Below are 21,821 nucleotides of genomic sequence, written 5' to 3' on the forward strand. Positions count from 1 at the left end.
TAAGAAAATTGAAAGCTTTAAGAGCCAAGAACGCATTTGGGAAAAGACTGTTATAGGAATCTTCAAAGAATTACTAGCACCTCTAAACCTGTACATCAGGTACAAATGTATTTCCCAGGTTTGCAAAGGACATAAAATATTTACTTATTTTATACATAGAGTCATTGTGAACCATTACATTTACAGAGTAACAAATATTGAACAGGAACCAGATTTCTTTTCATTAAGGCTTGCCAAAATTTTCTCTCCAAGGACCTTTACCCTCAAGCAGAGGCGATAACCCCCTACAACTGAAGAGTTGGGCCTAGAGCTCCAATGGGCTGCTCCATGCTCAACAATTCTTTGAAGTCTCCTGTTGTTATCTTAAAAATTTTGCATTGTTTCATAATATATCTAATGACTTATTTAAATGTGGTCTTCTAAATTATTTCCTAAAATTCTTCTAGAAAATTAAATTTAAGGAATATGAGGGGGGACACCCCCCCCCCCCCAAGAACCGGAATTATCTTCTGGAGGGCAGGCCCTTTGTAGTACAGGCTTCCCCCACTAGGTGAGTGTTCTGGGAACCCATCTGTATCACTGTACCAGCTGGTGTTGTAGTGAGAGGTTGCATTTGGCTTCACTTTATCTTTTTTGGAAGACTGTCAACACGTTTGCCCATTTCATGATGGGTGATTTATGAGCACACCTGCCCAGACTGTGCAGAGTGTCCAGCAGTTTTTGACCAAAAACCTCATGACGTCAGTGCCCCACCTTTTGTATCTACCTGATCTTGCCCCAACTGACTTCTGTTTTCCCTGGATGAAATCAGTCCTCAAAGGGAAACATTTTGCTGATATGAAGAGGTGAAACAAAAAAGAAACACTTAAAAGGCATCAAAATCGACGAGTTCAAAAAATTTTGAGCAGTGGAAAAAAGTCTCAAGTGTATTGTATCAAATGGAGAGTACTTTGAAGGTGACTGAAGTTTAAACATAATAATACACAATTTTTTTTATAAATTCTTTTTTAGGTCCCCCCTTGTATAGGTCATACTTAAAAAGCAGAGCTATAGACAGTGATTCCCACATATATGTAACAAAAAAACAAAACAGTTCAATGGGTGTATTATATGTGTTAGGCAGGAAATGGGAGCAACGCTGAGATGTCTCCCCCTGCGAACAGAAAGAAGACAATCCTTTGACTATTAATAGGAAACATAGTGGGTCAGAGCAAAAGCAATCAGACAGGCAGATGGAGCCCAGGCCAGTTCAAACGAGACAAGGCTGAAGGTACTGACATATCTACTGGAAGTGCCACTCAGAAGCTGATGTGGAGAAGCAGCTACTGGCAGAGACCCTCCAGCATTGTCCATGGGAAGAAGGAACCCTGCTCCATAAACATGAGTATCAGCAGGTATGGCTCACAGGGCGATGGATGCATGAGGCAACTTGCTTCCCTTGCTCAAACTCCGTGCTCACCAAGTAACCAGCTGAAGATCTGCCAAGATCTGCCTAAGGGAGAGAATGATTGACAGTTATATTTCCCATCATAAATGTAAATACTAACACTTTTTTAAAACATCAGTTACTGTGAGCTTTGTTAATGTGAGTTTCCTATGAGATAGTTCCACCCTCCATGTGCTGACACATTTGGTCAATGAAGCCTGTAAAGATCTTTATCGGACTCTGGATGCATCCAATTTGCCAAGGTGATGCCGCCGCATATAAGGGGCAGCAGGCTTTCCCCAGGAACACTCAGCTCTGCTACCGTCAGACTCCTGTACCCACACTGTCCAGTATGGTAGCTACAAGCGAGCCACGTGTGGATACTGGGCAGTTGAAATGTGGCTAGTACGACTTGAGATGTGCTGCAAGTGTAAAATACATACCACATTCCAAGACTTGTACCAAAAAACGTTCGAACATCCCAATTGTTTTTTATAATGACTACCTATTGAAATGATGAAGTATATATACATTTATTGAACTAAATGATATTTTCCTTTTTTTAAATGTGGCTACTAGTAAATTGCAAACCACTGACATGGCTAGCATTATATGTCTACTGGATGTTACTCTTCTACAATAATGACAATGTGTTGGATTTCAAAGTCTGCACTGCATCCCTTCTAATGAATTGGACTTGGGAAGATACAGAAGAGGCCCAGTGGTACCTTTCTTACACTAGTATCAATCAAGTAAAATTAAGTGGCAATTTCTTATTACTTTAAAAAGGCCAATACAAGTAGTACTGTAGTACCTGCAAGAGGTGCTGAGTCTTACGCAGTTTACAACTGTGGGAACAAAAGGCTGGCGGGTCAAGAGGCCTGGGCACAAGGCTGACCTCTGAGCAAACTAGGTAACCAGGGGGTCAGCCTGCTCACTGGTGAGGTACAGGCCATCGCTAGGATTGTGCCTGCACCCAGCTTTGCCTGAATAAATATCTGAGGAGTGAATGCTACAGCCAAAAAGCTACATCTTTGATTTCCTAGAAATTTAGCATTATGATTTACAAAGGATTAATTATAAGGTAGATATCAAAGATAAAAATGTGAAAAGATAAGTTTTTATTTATCAAAAGTTAACAGCAACAGGCACATATTAAAATGAGTATGGCAAAGCCTTTTACAAATGGCTTTACACTCAAGCTTTCTCCCAAGAAAATGGCTGTTGCAACAAACTGTAAACATAATTAATAAACAGTCTTTTACAGTAACAAGGGAAATACAATTGAACTAAAGGAAAGCACTGGTTTCTCTTAAAACTAGATTACAGTTGTGCTTACTATACATAAAACAATTTAAAACAAATTACAAAAGTGGAATGTTTTAAGTTTAAAATTAGTCCTTAGATTTTGTCCTAGAAAACATCTGTTCACATCAAAAGGCCCATCAAAGGGTATCGGTTCATCAAAAGGTGGGGGATGGGGAGGGGGGAGACAAGAAAACAATGTACTTTTTTCAAATCGAAACAAGAAGTTTGGTCACTTAGCTTTGTGCATAGTTTAAGGCAACTGGAGCATCGGTTACAGCTTACCTACCTCCCCTCCCCTAAGTGTGGCTGCTCATTACATCACATTCCAAGATAATAAATAAAAGCTTACATTTCCAATCCTTTCCCACATGGATAAATAGAACACATGCACAGTCACACATGCACAACATGCACACAGACACACATCCGGCCACTCACACACAACATACCTCTCACTCACTGCAGCGAAAGGGACTTAGTACCCTTGCTCTGAAGGACACACTTCCCCATCCCACTTTATTTCAGATTGGCAAATACCCTGAGCTGATTATGGTGTTTTAAACATTCCACCTTTTCTTGCATGTGCAGGTCAAGTGTACAGTAGTGAAAACAACATGCAATGTCTTCACTGCAGAATCATAATACAGCTAGGACATTGGTGTTCTTTCCCTCCCGCCCCAAATTAAAAACTAAGAGTTAAAAAAAATTGCACTGCCAAACAGCACTGGAGGGAAAGCTTGGCGGTACTCTATGATAATGCACAGTTTCCAGTGCACAAAGTAAAACTATAGCAAATGGGAGGCTTTGGTGGCATCCAAAGAAGAAAAAAGGCAAACCGGGGGAAGGAGCTGCAGTTTAAAGTTTGATCTATGAAATTCTTAGTGGTTCCTTCACAATTGTGCTCCAAGGCAAATTTAGAACCAGTATTTCAGAGCTGATTTGTAAACATCGAGTCTTGCCGGAGGCAGCAGAGGCGGGGCGCTTCACATTCCCAATTTCTCAGTGAGAACCTAGTGGAAGGTACAGATACACAATGTTGCATCGGACTGGTTAAATTCCAAGAGATTTCTGCTGAAAGATTCAGTTCAAGTTTCACTGTTCGAAGAATAAATGCTTTGGGAAGCACGTGGCACTCCCCACAGCTTCCTTTGTCACTCCTGCCAGATTTGCTCCTGCTGGGCTTTGCAGATTCAAGGTTTCCCGTGAGAGCCCAATCCATATTGCTGTATGTTCAGGTCTTGTAATTAAAAAGGGGGTTCAAATAATCCGACAGAGGAAATCCTGGGCGTAAATAATGCTGGCATCACTCACTGGAAACCTTGGCGGTCAGGAGTAAGTTCTCTCACCTCCAGCCCCAATTTCACATGTCCAGCAGCCTCCCAGAGGCAGTCTGTCCACTGATTCTGGAGCTAGGAGAGCCGGTTTTCCTGAGGTAATAACTGTGAGTTCAACTCCTCAAACGGAGCTTCGGTGTCCTCACTGCTGGACTGTTCTCTCTGCAGTCCCTTCCAACTGGCTTTATTCAGCCCCACGTGTCCGAGCATTGTCTGGGAGAGCCTAGTATTGGAAAACCTGGCCCATTCCGTGAATAGAGGCTCCACTAGATAAGTCATAAAACCTTGAGAAAATAAGAGAAAAATGATATCAACATATGTTCTAAAACTTAATCTTTAAAATGCCTCTACAGTGTTTCCTCCCAAGTCCTATTCCAGTATTACCTAAACCTTGTTTTTCTAAAGATTCTAGCATGTGTACATTTACAAATCTTCTCTGAAGAATCTATTCAGAACTTACAGGTGTACTGACAAACATATCGAATCTTTTCTGATAATTCCTCGCAGCTGCTCAACAATGCCCTTTTACTGACGCAAACGCACAGTGACCCTGTCAACTCTGAGGACAGCAGGGCTTAACACAATTCACGAGACAGCCGGAGGCTCTAGAAGGGGGCCTGCGCCAGGCCTCTGGGGACAGGTGTGAGCTGAGGAGAAGCTGGGGTCGCCCTCACGCCCAGTCATAAGTACAACAAGCCATCGTATTTAACTCAGAGTTTATAAGCCAAAACTCCTGACAAAACTATGGCTCTGCAAAGACCAGAGGGGATTAGTTAAAACAATTATTAATGTGAACATCGGAAGTGTACCAGGGTCCTACTTTATAAACAGCTCATATATTGCTCTCCCTTAATTCACAGAAAGGAAAAAGGAGTAATTTCAGGACTGTGTGCACCTTTATACAGCCCTCAAGTGCACATTATATCTGATTTAACATCAGAAAGCATCTTACACAGGGTGAACGGGAGCTTCCTAGAAAATACCTTCCCAATGAAACCTTATATATTAGGAGAAACAAATAACATTATCTTCCTAATTTTTGGTCTGCCAAGGACAGGAAAAATGTCCATTCAAATTCTATCACTGGTGGTGTAAACTAGTGTTTAAATTTTCTACATCTCCAAAATCTGTTCTTTGCTGCAAAAGCCCATGTTGACCACAGACAAGACAGCTTCCACTCAGCCCACAAATCTCACTGTGATGAAAGCAGTCGGCACGCACTTCTTTTCATTAGGAGAGTCACACAGGGTCTGATGGTTGGGTTTTGGAAGTGTACAAATTACAGAATCTGAAATAGTAGTTAGGATGTCAGAAGTAATGCTTGCTTTCATTTTGCCCATTCCCTCCACACGCATTAGCCAAGAGCCTGCTATATGCCACCACTGTTGGCCAGGGACAGATCTATGCTCCAGGGAGAAGGACAAACACAGAAAAATGTCATTACAGCCGCCAAACACAGCTTTTTGGGAGCCGTCCTCACACCAATGTCAGGCTGCACCAGCCACCCAAAGTCCTGTCTTTTCTAGGTGCCACAACTAAAGCGTGAGCAGCTAGGATTTTGTACCCGAATGCAGAACTTCATTATCCTGTTTTACGTGATCATCTTATTTGACTTTCCCATTGTTCCTGCCTCTAACATCTAACAAATTAACTATCACTTCTGGCTCTATGTTATCCTAAACTTTCTTTAGGACTCAAGTACCGGAAAAAATAAATAGGCCGGGGCCACGGTCACAGCCATGCAGCCCCCGCTGGGAGGGCCGGACTCCAAAGGCCGAGCAACCACCTGTGACTCCACTGAGCTGCACCCGCCCCTGAGCTCAGCTCAAGCTCGGCTCCACAGGTCCCAGCACCTCGCCAAATGCCTTGCTCTTGCCAGCATGTGATATTCTTGTTCAACAAAACTAGTATTCCTGCCCAACATGGAAACTATTAATTAAACATGACTTCTGCCCTGGCTGGGTAGCTCGGCTGGTTAGAGCGTTGTCCGGTTCCACCAAGGCTGCGGGTTCCATCCCTGGTCAGGGCACATATAAGAATCAACCACGGAATGAATAAATAAGTAGAACAACAAATCAACATCTCTCTTTCTCCTTCCCTTCTTCTCTGTAAAAAAATCAATCAATAAACATGACCTCTACTTACTATGCTGGCTCTGAGTAATCACTGCTCAGCACAGAAGTTATTCTAACCATTACATGATTTATCCGAGAAATAGAAACTTTCCAAGCCCCATTTTACCTAGGATTTCATATCAGAAAGACCAACACCTGTTAACTGTAACTGGGCAAACTATCTGAAAAAGAGAATACCAGCAGTACTTGGTTGTGAGCAATCAGTAGATGTCAACTATTATCCTCATGTCCTTCTGATAATACATCTAGAACTTTCCAACATTGACAAAATACAGACTGAGGTGAAGTTTAAGGTATCTACCTTCTAGATTTCCTTTTTAAATATCGCAAGTTCTCCCATTAATCTAGGGTGCCATTTGCTCAGGCAAAGACATCTACAATAGCTTGAATGAGTTCACTACCCATTCACCTAGCTTCAATTCCCTTTTGCTTATATTTAGTCTATTCTTTTACATTTGAAGATATTCTAACTTGACAATTGGGACAGAGCAGATCTACGTCCTGTCTTATCCTTCTGCGAACCTCCACAGCTTTCATGGCCAGTCTGGGGAGATCTAGGTCCCCGGGTCGTTTCTGCAGGCCTGTGCCACACTCTTCCCATAGTCCGGTCCGTGGTTACCCGCTGTCTTTCACATGCGTCTCATTGCGACTACTGTAAGAATTGTGTCTCTCAATTTCTGAATCTGCAGTACAGGCCTCTTTTCAGACTCATATGCCACAGCATTGTGCTACTTTCTGAATTTCTACAAACTATCTTTCTGAAGTTTGTGAACACATTTCACTATGTTCAATCCAATTCTCAAAGGCTCTACTCAGCACGAGCTACCAACATAACAGTCATCCCTCGACACCTTGCTGAGTTACTCACCACTGTCCCCGCTTTGCACTCAGACCCCCACACACCCGACCCTTGCCAGTCTTTCCCGGGCTCTTCTGCAGCAAGCTGCATGGCCTCCAATCACAGCCACTTCATTATGCTTTCTCTTCCAGTTATGGAAACAAGTGGTTCTTGAGTACCTGCTGCTCCCAGGTGCAGCATTGACCTCAGGAACACATCACTGAGGCCAGAAGGGCCCTGGGAGCCGGGAGAGGACTGACTGCCTGGGGCGAGTGGAAGGTGGCTTCTGGAGGGCGTGACAAGCACCAGGAGTTTGTGAGGCAGACGGGGAGGACTGGTGAGGCAGAGAGAGGGAAGGAGCAGCGTGGACGTGGGGAACACTCAAGGGTCCCAAGCTTCTTTAGGTAAAATGGGAAATCGTTGGGGAGAAGACTGAAGGGACAATTCGAGGCTAGATTTCAAGAAGCCTATGCAAGATGAGGAGGAAATATACTTAGCCAAGAGGCAGTGATAAAAGAGTAAGCAACAGTGCAAACTGGTCTTCACGTTTATTCATGCTCAGTGGTCACTTTTTTCATGTTAAAAATGGCAGTCCCAGAATTATGCAAAGAAGTTCCCACATGAGCAAATAATGTTTTTTTTTTTTTTAGTTTTACAACAAAAACAAAATTATTGTTACACACTCTGAAAAAATTATGCTTTTTACAACCTAAAGTCAAATAAAGGTAAATCATAAGAGCCAAAAAAAGGAAAAACAAAGTTAAAATTTCAAATTATTTAAAAAATAAAAAGGAACATAATTTTAATATTTTATATTTGAAATGTATATCTCTTTTTCTTAACAAAGTTAAAATCAGTGGCATTTTTCTAACCAATCTTTATCTATGTATAGTTACCTATCTGGATGTTGGCAATAGATTCAGTTTGACGATCACAAAATGGACTCACACCCAACTGATACTTCTTTTCTATATCTCCTAGAAATTAAAAAAAAAAAAAAAAGACAGAACTATTAATATGGAACATACCTACTGGTTAAGTATTGGTTAAATAACCTGTTGGTTAAAGTCTTCATCTTACCTGTAAATTCCTTAGGAAAAAGGTACCATATTTAATTCTCATGAAAGGAAAACTTCTAAATTAGTTCTTTAAGTTATTACACACAAAGAATTTCAGACTTCCTGCCAAGATGGAGGTGTAGGTAGATACACTTTGCCTCCTCGCACAACCAAAAGAAGGACAATAACAAATTTAAAAACAAAACTGCCAGAAAAAAGAACAGTATTGAAGTCTGACAACTAAGGCGTTAGGGAAGAAATAGTCATCCAGACTGGTAGGTGCGGTGGAGGCAGGCAGCTGGGGCAGGGAGGACGCTGGCAAGGCAGCAGCTGGTGGACTGGGCAGTCCCCCATTTGCATGCAGATAAACTGGGAGGAACAGCTGGGGAGCGAGGCAGACTGCGCAACCCAGGGTTCCAGCGTGGTTCCAGCAGGGGAAAAGAAAGCCTCAAAACCTCTAGCTGTAAAAATCTGTGGGGGTTGCAGCAGCAAGAGAAACTCCCAGCCTCACAGAAGAGTTCGTCGGAGAGGCCCACAGGGTCCTAGAATGTTCACAAACCCACCCACCTGGGAATCAGCACTAGAAGGGCCCAATTTGCTTGTGGGTAGCGGGGGAAGTGACTGAAAGCTCGCGGAGAACTGAGCAAGCAGTATGTTCTCTCTCGGACCCCTCCCCCATATACAGCGCCACAAACCAGCCACGCGGGTTGCTCTGCATTGGCAAATATCTACAGCTCTGCCCCTTCCAACCTAACTGGCGTGCTGAGACAAAGAAATACCGCCTAAATGAAAGAACAGATCAAAACTCCAAAAATAGGACTAAGGCATGAGGAGAGAGCCAACCTATCAGACACAGAGTTCAAAACACTGGTAATCAGGATGCTCACAGAAAAGGTTGACTATGGTTGCAAAATGGAGGAAAAAGTGAAGACTATGCAAAGTGAATAAAGAAAAATATACAGGGAATCAACAGTAAAGGGACAGAAACCAGGACTCAAATCAATGATTGGGGGCAGAAGGAAGAGATAAACATTCAAGCAGAACAGAATGAAGAAACAAGAATTCAAAAAAATGAGGAGAGGCTTAAGAAACTCTGGGACAATTTTAAACGATCCAACATCTGAATCATAGTGGTGCCAGAAGAAGAAGAGGAAGAGCAAGAAGTGGAAAACTTACTTGAACAAATAGTGAAGGAGAATTTCCCCTATCTGGCCAAGGACATAGACTTCTAGGAGATCCAGGAAGCTTAGAGAGTCCCAAAGAAGTTGGACCCAAGGAAGCACACACCAAAGCACATCATAATTACATTACCCAATATTAAAGATAGGAGAGAATCTTAAAAGCAGCAAGAGAAAAGGAGACAGTTACCTACAAAGGAGTTCCCATAAGACTATCAGCTGAGTTCTCAAAAAAAACTTTACAGGCAAGAAGGGGCTGGCAAGAAGTATGCAAAGTCATGAAAGACAAGGACCTACACCCAAGATTACTCGATCCAGCAAAGCTATCATTTAGAATGGAAGGGAAAATAAAGTGCTTCCTAGATAAGGTTAAGTTAAAGGAGTCCATCATCACCAAGCCCTTATTATTTGAAATGTTAAAGGGATTTATCTAAGAAAAAGAAGAAGATCAAAAACTATGAACAGTAAAATGACAACAAACTCACAACTCTCAACAACTGAACCTAAAATCAATCAATCAATCAATCAATCAATCAATCTAAGTACTCAACTAGAACAGGAACAGAACCACAGAAATGGAGATCAGTTGGGAGGGGGTAGGGGGAGAATGGGGGAAAAGGTACAGGGAATTAGAAGCATAAATAGTAGGTACAAAATAGGCAGGGGCAGGTTAAGAATAGTATAGGAAATGGAGAAGCCAAAAAACCTGTATGTACAGCTCATGGACATGAACTAAGGGTGGGAGGGAAATGCTGGTTTGAGGGAAGCGCAGGGAGGAGGAGGATAAAGGGGAGAAAAAAATGGGGCAAATGTAATAGCATAATCAATAAAATATATACATATATATATGAAAAAAAGTAATTTATTCACACACAGAAAAAGTTGCCAAGCTGATATCCTCTTTTCAGTGTAGGAGGTAGAAAACTTTTACTAGGTGTTTTACCTCAACACTGTCACCATTTTAATTTAAATCTTAAAAAGGAAGATGCATAAAATGAAGAACCTTGGTTCCTGACTTTAAATCACAAAAATGTATTACGTGTTCATATGGCCATGCCCTACACACAGGACAAGGATGGGTAAGGTCAGGGAGATCTTTCTATTCAGCCAAATTTCCAGCCTGATCTGTGTCTATTCATAAATGCACGCACATTTGACGATTCCAAGAGAATTGCTAATTTTCAAAATAGATGCTCAACTTATATACCATTTGTTTTATGTATATCTACTATAAACTGTCACTAAAAATATCAATATCTACCACTAGACTCTTATACATGTGTGAGTGATTTTATCCATGTGATATGTAAAAAATCAACTGAAAAGATTAATTAACTCAATACTGGAACTTGCCTTGATGGAAGAATTCCTCTGTTACTTTTTCACTCCACTGCTTGCTTAATTCCCACGTCCGACATGGGTTACAAATATCAGCACATTTCAAAGCCATCTAGCAAGCAAAACATTAACATTGTTTTAAGAAAAAAAGTAAAATTTCAATTGTATTAAGCTTAAACCTTCTCTAACAGCGGTAAAAGGAACACCTTTTAAAAAAAGAAAATACAACAGAAAACTCATTTTTATATTAGTTTTATGATTCTATTAGGTCTACCAATCATTTCTCCAGAAATGCTGCCAGACTATGAACCTAATTGTATAACCAAGCACAAGACCTGGATTAACCATAAAACTACAAAGAAATCACTCAATTCCCTGTCATTTTTTAGATGTGAGAACTTATTAAAATAAAATGCTGTTAGCTGATGGCATCCTAATCTTGCAAAAATCGTTTTTGCTGGAAATCTCAAGTGTGAATAACACCAAAGCAACGGGGTGGGCTCTCTTTCCAGGAAGGAAACCCCCAGCTTTCTCTCCGGATTTAACCACGCTCATCACTACACTAGAATATTTCATTTTTATTCTAATAGACACATAAAATTTAACTTAGAGACAGAATCTTTCCAAGCCCCACTTTACCTGTAAAACCAAATGCCTATGTCTGGCATCTTCAAGGCATAAGTCACCTCTATCCAAATGGGACCTAAACAATGACAGATACTCATTTTGGCGACTGATGTCTGTGGCTAGTATCAAAGCACCTATCTGAGTCTCCATTTGTTTCCTGTAATTAGAAAAACATAAAGAGAAAATACAAGACTTTCAATTAAGCAGCTACGTCTTGATTTTTTTTAAAACTTAATATTCAGAAGCTTCACAGAGCCCTAATATACTCTGCCATTCAACTTTTAATCTGTCACAAAAAATTAATTTTAAAGAATGCATCAAAGAACAAAACTCTCTAAAATAATCAGAACTAAAGCGAAGAAAGTTTATAGAAAAATACCAATATGCAAATATCCCAGGGATCTAATATTCAACCAGGGATCGAAACCACAACCTTGGTATATCTGGACAATGTTCTTAACCAACTGAGCCATGCTGGCCAGGGCCCAAAATAGATTTTTAATGAATCTTTTGATTATACAGAATGTTTACTTTCTATCTAACTTATACCTAGAATTTAAGGTTTTATTTAAATTAGCATAAAATGGAAATATATAACACTATTTATATAAATAAGCAGTAAACTGTGACCAAGCCATTGTGTATTTGGAGTGAATTTTATAGTACTCAAATCTATGGGATGACCTTTCATAATCTGCTAAAAAATATACTACTAACTGTACTGTAGAATATGTTTAAATCACTAAAATTTTGATATAAATTTGTGAAATAATTTACCCATTGAATTTAACAAAAATTGAAAAGTGAGGAACGCCTGAACATCATAACTTTAAAACTTTATCCAATTGTTTTGTCAACTGAAATTTCATAGTGCACAGAAAACTAAATTTGTCTGAACCCAGCCTACCTGCTTTCTAATGGCATGTGTGAGAATAAACCGGATTCTCTCAATAATCCCACTGCAGATCTCCAGTGGTGATTTTCCAGTACTGAGGTATTCTACAAAAAATAAATAAAATAAAAAAATAAATCCCAGTTATCTAATGGCAATAAATCTCTTTTTGAATATAAAGAATTATTTGGCAGTAATATTAATCTGGTTAAAATTCTAACATTCACTGAGAATATGTTAACCACTTTTCACTTCTTAAAAACATGAAACATTTTCAGGAATGCAAGAACATTAAATTTTGATAAAACTGCACTAACCTTGTATAAAGTTGCCAAGTAATGGTTAGTTTTAATAAGGAAAGGTTGATTAACACCTGGATGATCCAGATCATGAGTGGCAGCTGCAATTAAGCTCAGCAAGATATCCCAAGGAGTTACAGAGTTGGCAAGCTGAAGTTGATGAAAGAACAATGAATCACAGACATATCTGAAAAAGACTCCATACCAGGACAGTAGTTTTGAATTAGCCCCAAATGGCAGTGCGGACAGTGTCCCCCTCTGTTCTGTCTTTCAGACTATTCCCTGAGGCCACCGAGCGCCTGCCGGTGCTGCCCTCGGCATGACCGTGAGGGCGGGCACGCCGTGCCAGTGTCCCGGCCCACGTGGAGATCACGGAGCTCATCCTTACACTGCTTCATTTTAATCCAGCTTAATTAAAATGGCACTTAAAGTATAAGCCACCTTTTTGAGAAAGACAGCTTTGAAACAATAAACACAGGTTTGTGTATTTTTATTTCCCTAGCCATTACCAAACAAAGACCTATGAGATTTAAAAAAATATTTTAGTATAATCAGAGCACTTAACATGAGATCTATTCTTTTAACAGATTTTTAAGTGTGCAATACAGTTAAAGACCAGCGAGTGAGGGTGTTTATCACAAATTGTTTACTGGATTTCAATTAAGAATTTAAAATGCAAGGTTATTTCTGAGATCCTAATGTTTAAGGAGGCAACTGAGTCATCAAGGAGCAGAAGCCTACATCAAGTCTGTAATAAAGTCCTCTCCCAAGGGATGGATACGTTCAGAACAGCATACACAATCTATTCATGTCAGAAAAAGCAATGCTAATTATACCTTTTACTCCCAATAATCATTACTGCTCTTACTTGAATGATAAAAAATGATCACCTTGATCCATACATCACCTGCTTTTCATGAAACACTTTTCATTACCTTGCCAGCTTCTCCTCCCCTTCTAAGGCCCAATTCCACTGACTACCCCACCACCCTCTGTTCTCGGCCGGCAGCCCCTTCCCCAGCGACGGCTGGCTGTGTCCCTGCAGTACTTCACGTGTCCAGCCATAATGAAAGTCGGCAGAACACACCCTTGTTTAGGTAACATTAGGTCAATGCTCTCTAAACCTGTATGATCCCATGCCCTAGCAGTAAAAAAATTTGAGCATGTATCACTCATATCAATACAATTACTGATTATGATACTGAACTAACATATATTGCACATGATCTACCAAACACGAAAACAGAAAAATTTTTAAATGAGATAAAATAAATTTAGATTGGAATTTTAGTATTTTCTTTCAATGCCAGAATGAATCTTTTTCCATCCCTTGTGTCAAGTTTATCTCAGTCTGGGGAATAAAAAAAAAAAAAAAAAAAATCACTGCCTTTAGAGTCTGAATGCCCTGGGACACTGGAAAACTGTGAGCTGCCTGAAGGCAGAGAATATTTATTATTTATATTTGTACTGCCTATAATTGGTATATGGAGAAGTTCAGTAAAGGGGGAAAAGGTGGTGAAGAAAGTAATTTCCTCTTTAGGATCTGTGAAAGCATTTAAAAAATACAGATTTTTTTAAAGCACTGCTTACTGCTCAGGAGGAACAGAGGCATACTGCACAAGTGCCCCGCACATGAAGCAACTGCCCCCCAACACAGGAATGTGTGGGCATGGCTGCGGAACAAGTACTTTATTAAACAATACACAGAAGTGTTATATTCCTATGAAAACTACAACAAAGGGGACGTGGCAGAAGAATAAACATGTACCATCCTGGGAGAACCCAATAATCCAGATTTAGACTTAAATTCATGTATGATTACATGTGACATCAAACAATTTCAGATTAAACAGTGAATTATTAAATGCAGAAACATGAAAAGAAACAACTTAATTTTTAAAAGTTCTGTAAAGGGACAGTAAGTTCTAAAGTTGATTTCGCTCCTATACTCCAGATTCTTTTACCCAATTCTCTACTAGACAGATATCCATGTGGATATTGCACAACATTTAACTCCACATATTCAAAATGGAAGTCACCTCCTCTACCAGCCCTACTCCCAAACTTGCTTCTTTCCCTGCACTCTTACCTTCACAAGACTTCCACCTTCTACCCACATGCCCAAGACAGTCTTCATCAACTCCTATGCTTACTTCATTCTCCCAAATGCACTGGGACACCATATCCTAGTCATTCTGATCTCCAAGAGAACTTACAAACCATCTACCTCTCTTCTTCCCCAAAAGTGTTTGCCTTGCTTAGGCCACCATGCTCTTCCAAGGAGCACTGAAATAGCTCCTGACTGGTATTCAGGTTTCTGCTCTTGCCTGATTGATTTTTACACAAGAGCCAGAATGTATTTCCCTTCCGTGCCTCCCACTTCAAGCACTGAGTCAACCGGTCTGTCCCAGTCCTCAGGGCCTTAGTGTAAGTGCCAAGCATCCTGACAGTGCTCAAGGTTCCCTGACCTGGCCCTCGCCTGGCCTTCTCCGCCTGCTCTCTTGGCACTCACCTATTCTCCCGGTGCCGCACTTATGAAGTCTTTCCAGAAAAAGACCAGCCACTGTTAATATAACAAGAATGGTTTGTGCAACATTGATGGAACCTGGCAGCCAAGGAGAGCGGACTGAAATGCACATGTGTGAACAGTGATAACTTCACTGTACTTGTCAGTGGGGGTGGTAGACGCTATTGAGTGAGCACATGTGCTGTGTGGCCCTCACATTCAAAGTGACTGAGTGAGTAGAGCAACGAATCTGCATCAAATTTTGCATTAGGCTTGAACATTCCTCTGTGGAAACTATCTGGATGATTCAGAAGGCCGCAGCTACTGGCAACTGGTGACTGGCAGCTTCATCACAACAATGTACCTGCTCATGCCTCACAGCTCGTGCAGAGTGTTTTTGGCAAAACATCAAATCATCCAAGTGACTCACTACAGCCCAGATTTGGTGCCCTGCCACTTGTGGCTTTTCCCAAAACTAAAATCACCTTGAAAGGGAAGAGATTTCACATCCTCAATGACGAACATACGACGGGGCAGCTGATGGAGACTGGGAGAACTGTGTGAGGTCCCAAGGTAGGTACTTCGAAGGGGACTGAGGTGTCATTGTTCTATATACAATGTTTATTGTCTCTTCTTCAATAAATGTCTTTATTTTTCATATTATATGGCTGGACACCTCCTGGACAGACCTGGTACAGCCGTATGGAAAACATGATCCAGCTAGATCCCTTTCTTGTTAAGGAAACTTCTGATTTTGAGCCAAATCACTAACTTGGGAAAAAGTACTTGAAAGTAAAGCAAAGAAACTTTCCTAGGATTTTCACCTGCTGTAAATGTCCATATCTCACCTTAGGTTCTTTTAGGTAACAGTGCATGGCCTGAGTGACGTCTGCAGCGTGCACTGCGTTGTGGTACGGGTTCTGACTGTGGTAATCTTCTTGAATCATAACTGCAACACAGGAAAAAGACCCCCATTATATTGTAAATGAGAGGAATTGTGCAAATACAAAAATTGTGATAATCACAAGTTCTCCACTAACACTTTTCATGTGGCTATCAGCTAACTGTTCAGATTTAGAGAGAGATGATGACCACCTCATAATTCACATATGTAACTAAAGAATACCATTTTGATTCATAATTTGTTTGAAACTTTTATATGAGAAGGTATTTGTGTCAAAATTTTAGCCTTCAAAAAGTTTTAGCCTTCAAAAATTTAGAAAAGGACAGAGATTGTGTCTTCTTTGTCAGAGAGCTGTGGCTGCTGGAAGGGCCTGACAGCAAGCTCGTCTCAGTTCTTCACCCTGCCCTCCACGCAGGGCTCTGAGCCTTGGCGGCAGCTCCCCATCCACAGCTGCAGTTCATTTCCATCTGACCTGCTCTGGACAGGACAGGTCAGAAGTGAAGCGGGCCGTGCTGAGCCCAGGGCTCCAGGGGGCTGGTCTTGCCAGCTCTCTGCTGGAAACTGGCCACTGCTCTTTGAACAAACTCAGCGTATGAGGGGGGACCCACAAAAAACTGGAATTACCTTCTGGAGGGCGGGCCCCTTTTAGTACAGGCTTCCCCTGCTAGGTGAGTGTTCTAGGAACCTATCTGTACCGGTGTACCAGCTGCCTTTGCTGTGAGAGGCTGTGTTCAACTTCAGTGAATTTTCCTTGAAGACTCAATGCATTTGCCCATTTCATGATGGGTGATTTACAAGTCCACCTGCCCACATCTGGCTGAGCATTCAGCAGTTTTTGACCAAAAACCCCATACCCCAGTGCCCCACCCTCCCGATTCACCCAAACCTACGCCAAGTGACTTTTTTTTTGTTTCCCTGGTTGAAAAAAGTCCTCAAAGGGAAACATTTTGCCAGCCTTTAAGGAGGTGATACAAAAAAACGGCAGAAGCACTAAAAGGTATCAAAATTGATGAGTTCAAAAACTGCTTTGAGCACTGGAAAAAAACATCTCATAGATGTATTGCATCAAATGGAGAGTACTTTGAAGGCGACTGAGGTTTAAACATGTAATACACAAATTTTTATAAATTCCAGTTTTTTTGCATCCCCTCTCATATTTTAAAATAAACAAATATTTCTTTCATTTTCAATGTGAATCTAATGGTGCTGAACTCCTCCGACTTCTTTTAGTTTAATAGGAGGCCAGGCAGAATTGAGCCCAGGGCCCAGCGAGGTGAGGCCTGCAAAGGCACCTTGCAACAAACTGGTTGTCAACTGCAGGCACATTAACAAGTTCAGCCAGAAGCTGCATGTGACAGCCCCAGACTCAGGAGCTAAATAAATGTGTGTTGTTTTAAGCCATTAAATCTTGAGTGGTTTGTTAACTGATACCAATTTTTAAAAAGTTCTTGTATAACTCTTACTACTGCTAAATGGGTTAGAATCACTTACCTAAAAATCTACGAAGTTTCATCATATCTAAATGGAAGTACTCAATTAATCCATGAAGATTAAATAAATGAAAGGTTAAGCTTACTAGACTATTTCCTAAAAAAAGAGAGAGAGAAAGAGAGAGAGAGAGAGAGGCAGAGATTAGTAGCTAACATGATGGTACTGTTTTTCCAAACATGGGCTATAAATATACAACACAAAGAGTACTAATCCCTACTTTTGGTCTAAAATTTATACCTTCTTTATAGACCAGTTATGAACTTCACATATCACATCTTTTTTTACCATTATAAGAAAAACACCCTTTTGTTGTTTCATTTTTCCACAACCAAATAACTGGAAGATAAATATTTTTGAATAGACCAAAAAAAAAAAAAAAAAAAGACACCAAAATAATTAGAATCAATACAAAGCTTTGAAAATTGTCCCACACTAAGTTTAAGTCAACTTCCCAAAGCACCTTAAACATGGTTGCATTTAACTACTCCCTAAACACCCCCTCTGCCACCCTGCTTTAGCTGAACAGGGGTGTCCCAGGGCAGGGTGCTTTGGCTGCAGCGTTGTTAGGTGAAGGCTGTTTATTCTAAACAACAGGGCCAGTAGGAGGAATCAATGAGCTCCCCTCTCAAGAGCAAAACTGAACTGATTCCTTGCCTGTCTCATACTTGCAGCAGAAAATCTGAGAGTTGCTGGAAGGGGAGGGGAGAATCACAAAATTAGGCAGAATTCTATTACTATAAATTTATAGAAAATACTAGCTAGCAATCTTATTATGTTTTTCTAGTAAAATGGTTCTTTTAATTTTCAAAATGCCCATTTTCAAGCTTTCTCTACTCAAGCTTTCGACATACCTGCATCCTATTCACATCCTCAAGAGCCTCATACTTCACAGAAAAATATACAAGCCCTCAAATTCCCCTTTCTTTCAAAAGCCAATTCCTCTGCCTCTCCACAGCTTCTCAAAAGCCTTCCTTGGTCCATCACATACATCTACCAATGTGCCGCCACCACCCACAGTCCCAAAGAATCAAAATACCCCTCCCGCCTCCCGCTCCCCTCCCTATATTGTCCCAATAAGATCAGCACTCAGACACGCTCTAGAGTCTCTTCTTTGAAACAGTAAGGAATCTCCGACTCTCTTGGCTCCCTCTAGTTGCCACGCTCTACGCCCCTACTCAGCAGTTTTCTGGAAGCATTGCTACATGCTACCTGCAATGGGAATTATCTTCTCTTCAACTTCCACTCCTTTGTCATTGACAACTGGAGTCACATCAAGCATAGATATTAAATGAGGAAAAACTACCATTTTTATAATGTTTTGTTTTTCCTTCCAAGACACAACGCTCTCCATTTTTTATACCTTCCATTATATTTCTCAACATTTTGAAGATTTCCCATATGCTATACTATTTTAAAAATTAAATAGACTACATATTTAAAGGGGTATGAACTGCCAACGTCAGGATAATAACAGTAACATAAACACAATTCTAGTATCCTCTTAAAAATTTATGATTCTTATAAAAATGAATAAAAGACCAAACTAGTCCCACCATAAACATTTTTAGTGATATTTATGAAGAATTATAAAGGACTACTGGGCTAAGCTCATAACCTAAAACTGACTAAACAACTGTCAACAGAAGCCCATGGCTGAGGGAAAAAGTAAATTAATTAGAAGAACATTTACATGGGCAACACTGTAAAAAATGTGGCAGCCCAAAGAGATTCTTTTTAAAAACTACCAGACATACATTTGACCTTCAAAAGGGAAAAAGAAAATTCAAATGTTTTATTTTTATGAAATTAAATGTTAAAATGCATTCAAATCCTAATTACATTCTATTGGTAAAAACATGAGCCCATGTGATTTGGAAACATTTGTGAAAGAGTGAGCTATATTTCTGTTATTACTGTTGTAACAGCCGACTTTTCTTTGGGTATATTCATAAATATTTCAGAATGTATATTCAAATAAACTATCCAATTAAAAAATGGGCAGATGATCTGAACAGACGTTTTTTCCGTCTGACATACAAATTGCCAGTAGGCACATGAAAAGATGCTCAACATCACTTATCATCAGCGAAATGCAAATCACAATGAGATATCACCTCATACCGGTTAGAATGGAGATGATCAAAAGGACAAGAAATATTGTTGATGAGAGTGTGGAGAAATGTGAGCCCTTGGACACTGTGGAAATGTAAATTGGTGCAGACACTATGAAGAACAGTGTGGAGGTGCCTCAAAAAATTAAAAACAGAATTACCATGTGATTTGCCAATTCAATTTTGGGTTATTTTTCTGAAGAAATTCAAAACACTAACTTTGAAAAGATATAGGCACCTCAGTGCTCACTGTGGCATTATTTGCAACAGCCAAGATATGGAAGCAACCCCAGTGTCTGTGGCTGCATGAATGGATCAAGAAAATGTGATATAAGTTTGCACGCAATATTACTGAAATAATATGAAAAATGGAAGATTATTCATCCATAAAAAAAGAAAATCTTGATTTATTGATGACAGTCATTCTGATAGGTGTGAGGTGACATCTCACTGTGGTTTTACTTCACAGATGACTAGTGATGTTGAGCATCTTTTCATATGCCTGTTGACCATGTGTATGTCCTCTTTGGAGAAGTGTCTATTCAAGTCCTCTGAACATTTTTTAAATTGAATTGTTCATTTTTTTGGTGTTGAGTTTACATATTCTTTATACATTTTGGATATTAACCCCTTATCAGATATATCATTGGCTAATGTGTTCTCCCATTCAGTGAGTTGTCTTTTTATTTGGTTGATGGTTTCCTTTGCTGTGCAAAATTTTTTTAATTTGATGTAGTCCCATTTTCTCATTTTTTGTTTTCCTTGCCCAAGGAGATATGTCAGTAAAAATACTGCTACAAGAAATGTCCAAGATTTTACTGCCTATGTATTCTTCTAAGTTTTTATGGTTTTGAGTCTAACATTTAAGTTTTAAATCCACTTTGAGTTTATTGTATATGGTGTAAAAAGGTAGTCTTTGTTTATTTTTTGTACATATCTAATTTTCCCAACACCATTTATTGAACAGACCAGCTTTACCCCATTGTATGTTCTTGCCTTCTTGCCTTCTTTGTCAAATATTAGTTGACTACAAAGGCATGGGTTTATTCTGGGCTCTCTATTCTGTGTCTTTGATCTATACGTCAACAAACAACAAGTGTTGGCAAGCATGTGGAGAGAGGGGAACCTCGTGCAATGTTGGTGGAAACGTAGACTGGTGCAGCCACTGTGGAAAGGAGTATGGAGATACTTCAAAACACTGAAAATGGAACTGCCTATTTTCCATTCCACTTCTGGGAATGTTATACGAAGAAACCCGAAACACTGATTCGAAGAATATAGCAGTGTTATTTACAATAGCCAAGATCTGGAATCAGCCCAAGTGCCCATCTGATGAGTGAACAAAAAGGCTGTGGTACATTTACACGATGGAATACTACTTGGTTGTAAAAAGAAGGAAATCTTACCTTTTGCAACAGCATGGATGGACCTGGAGAGTATTATGCTAAGTGAAATAAGCCAGTCAGAGAAAGACAAGTTCCATATGATTTCAATTATATGTGGAATCTAATCAACAAAATAGACTAACAAAGTAGAAACAGGCTCATAGATACAGAGAACAGACTGACAGCTGTCAGAGGAGAGGGGGGATGGGAGGATGGGTGAAAAAAATGTGAAGGGATTAAGCAAAAAACAAACAACAACAAAAAACTAGACACAGACAACAGTATGGTGATTCCCAGAGGGAAAGGGGAGTGCGGGGAGGTACAGGGGGTAAAGGGGGATAAACGGTGATGGGAGGAGACTTGGCTTAGGGTGGTGACCACACAATAAACAGATGATGTGTTACAGAATTGTACCCCTAAAACCTATCTGACTTTATTAACCAACATCACCCTAATAAATTCAACTAAAAAAATAAAACAGAAAGAAGAAAATGTTGCCATTTGCATATGAACTTTGAGAGCATGCTAAGTGAAATAAGTCAGAGAAAGACAAATGAGATATAATCTCACTTATACACAGAATCTAAAAACAAAAGCTGAGCTAATAGATACAAAGAACAGATTGTGCTTGTCACAGGCAGGGTTGGGGGTGGACAAAAATGGGTGAAGGGGGTCAAAAGGTACAAACTTCCAGCTGTGAAATAAATGTATAAATAAGTCCTGGGATGGAATATACAGCATGGTGACTATAGTCAATAATACTGTACTGCATATTTAAGGATTGCTAAGAGAATAAATCTTAAAAGTTTTTGTCACAGGAAAAAAAACTGTAACAACGTATGGTGACATGTTAACTAGACTTACTGTGGTAATTATTTTGCAATATTTACACATATCATATTATACACCTGAAGCTAGTATGTCAATTATACCTCAATTTTTAAAAATGTATATTCATTCTGTATATTTAAATTATGATAGTGTTCTCCCC

At 39.9% G+C, this 21,821-nt stretch overlaps 1 protein-coding gene across 3 annotated transcripts in view; it reads right to left on the reverse strand.

Annotated features, from left to right (window-relative positions):
* Nucleotides 1–1,021: 1,021 nt before the first annotated feature.
* The window catches only part of PDE7A (phosphodiesterase 7A), a 105,322-nt gene continuing 84,522 nt past the window's right edge, over nucleotides 1,022–21,821 (reverse strand). Inside the window, exons 6-14 of one of the 3 annotated variants that reach the window (XR_008530567.1) lie at nucleotides 17,335–17,430; nucleotides 15,788–15,888; nucleotides 12,452–12,583; nucleotides 12,150–12,241; nucleotides 11,255–11,399; nucleotides 10,631–10,727; nucleotides 7,938–8,018; nucleotides 3,184–4,352; nucleotides 1,022–1,492 (exon numbers count right to left, since the gene is read on the reverse strand). Coding sequence is in view for 2 of the 3 variants with exons in the window: in XM_054590205.1 (XP_054446180.1) it covers nucleotides 4,144–4,352; nucleotides 7,938–8,018; nucleotides 10,631–10,727; nucleotides 11,255–11,399; nucleotides 12,150–12,241; nucleotides 12,452–12,583; nucleotides 15,788–15,888; nucleotides 17,335–17,430 (953 nt within the window). In the remaining variant the exon portion in view is untranslated. Of the gene's footprint in view, nucleotides 1,493–2,597; nucleotides 4,353–7,937; nucleotides 8,019–10,630; nucleotides 10,728–11,254; nucleotides 11,400–12,149; nucleotides 12,242–12,451; nucleotides 12,584–15,787; nucleotides 15,889–17,334; nucleotides 17,431–21,821 lie in introns of those variants that run through there. The other 2 variants (XM_054590205.1, XM_054590206.1) reach the window with 2 other exon arrangements.

This window comes from Pteronotus mesoamericanus, unplaced genomic scaffold (assembly GCF_021234165.1).
Source record: "Pteronotus mesoamericanus isolate MK-2021 breed Mesoamerican mustached bat unplaced genomic scaffold, CSHL_Meso_final scaffold_174, whole genome shotgun sequence".
NCBI lineage: Eukaryota > Metazoa > Chordata > Mammalia > Chiroptera > Mormoopidae > Pteronotus > Pteronotus mesoamericanus.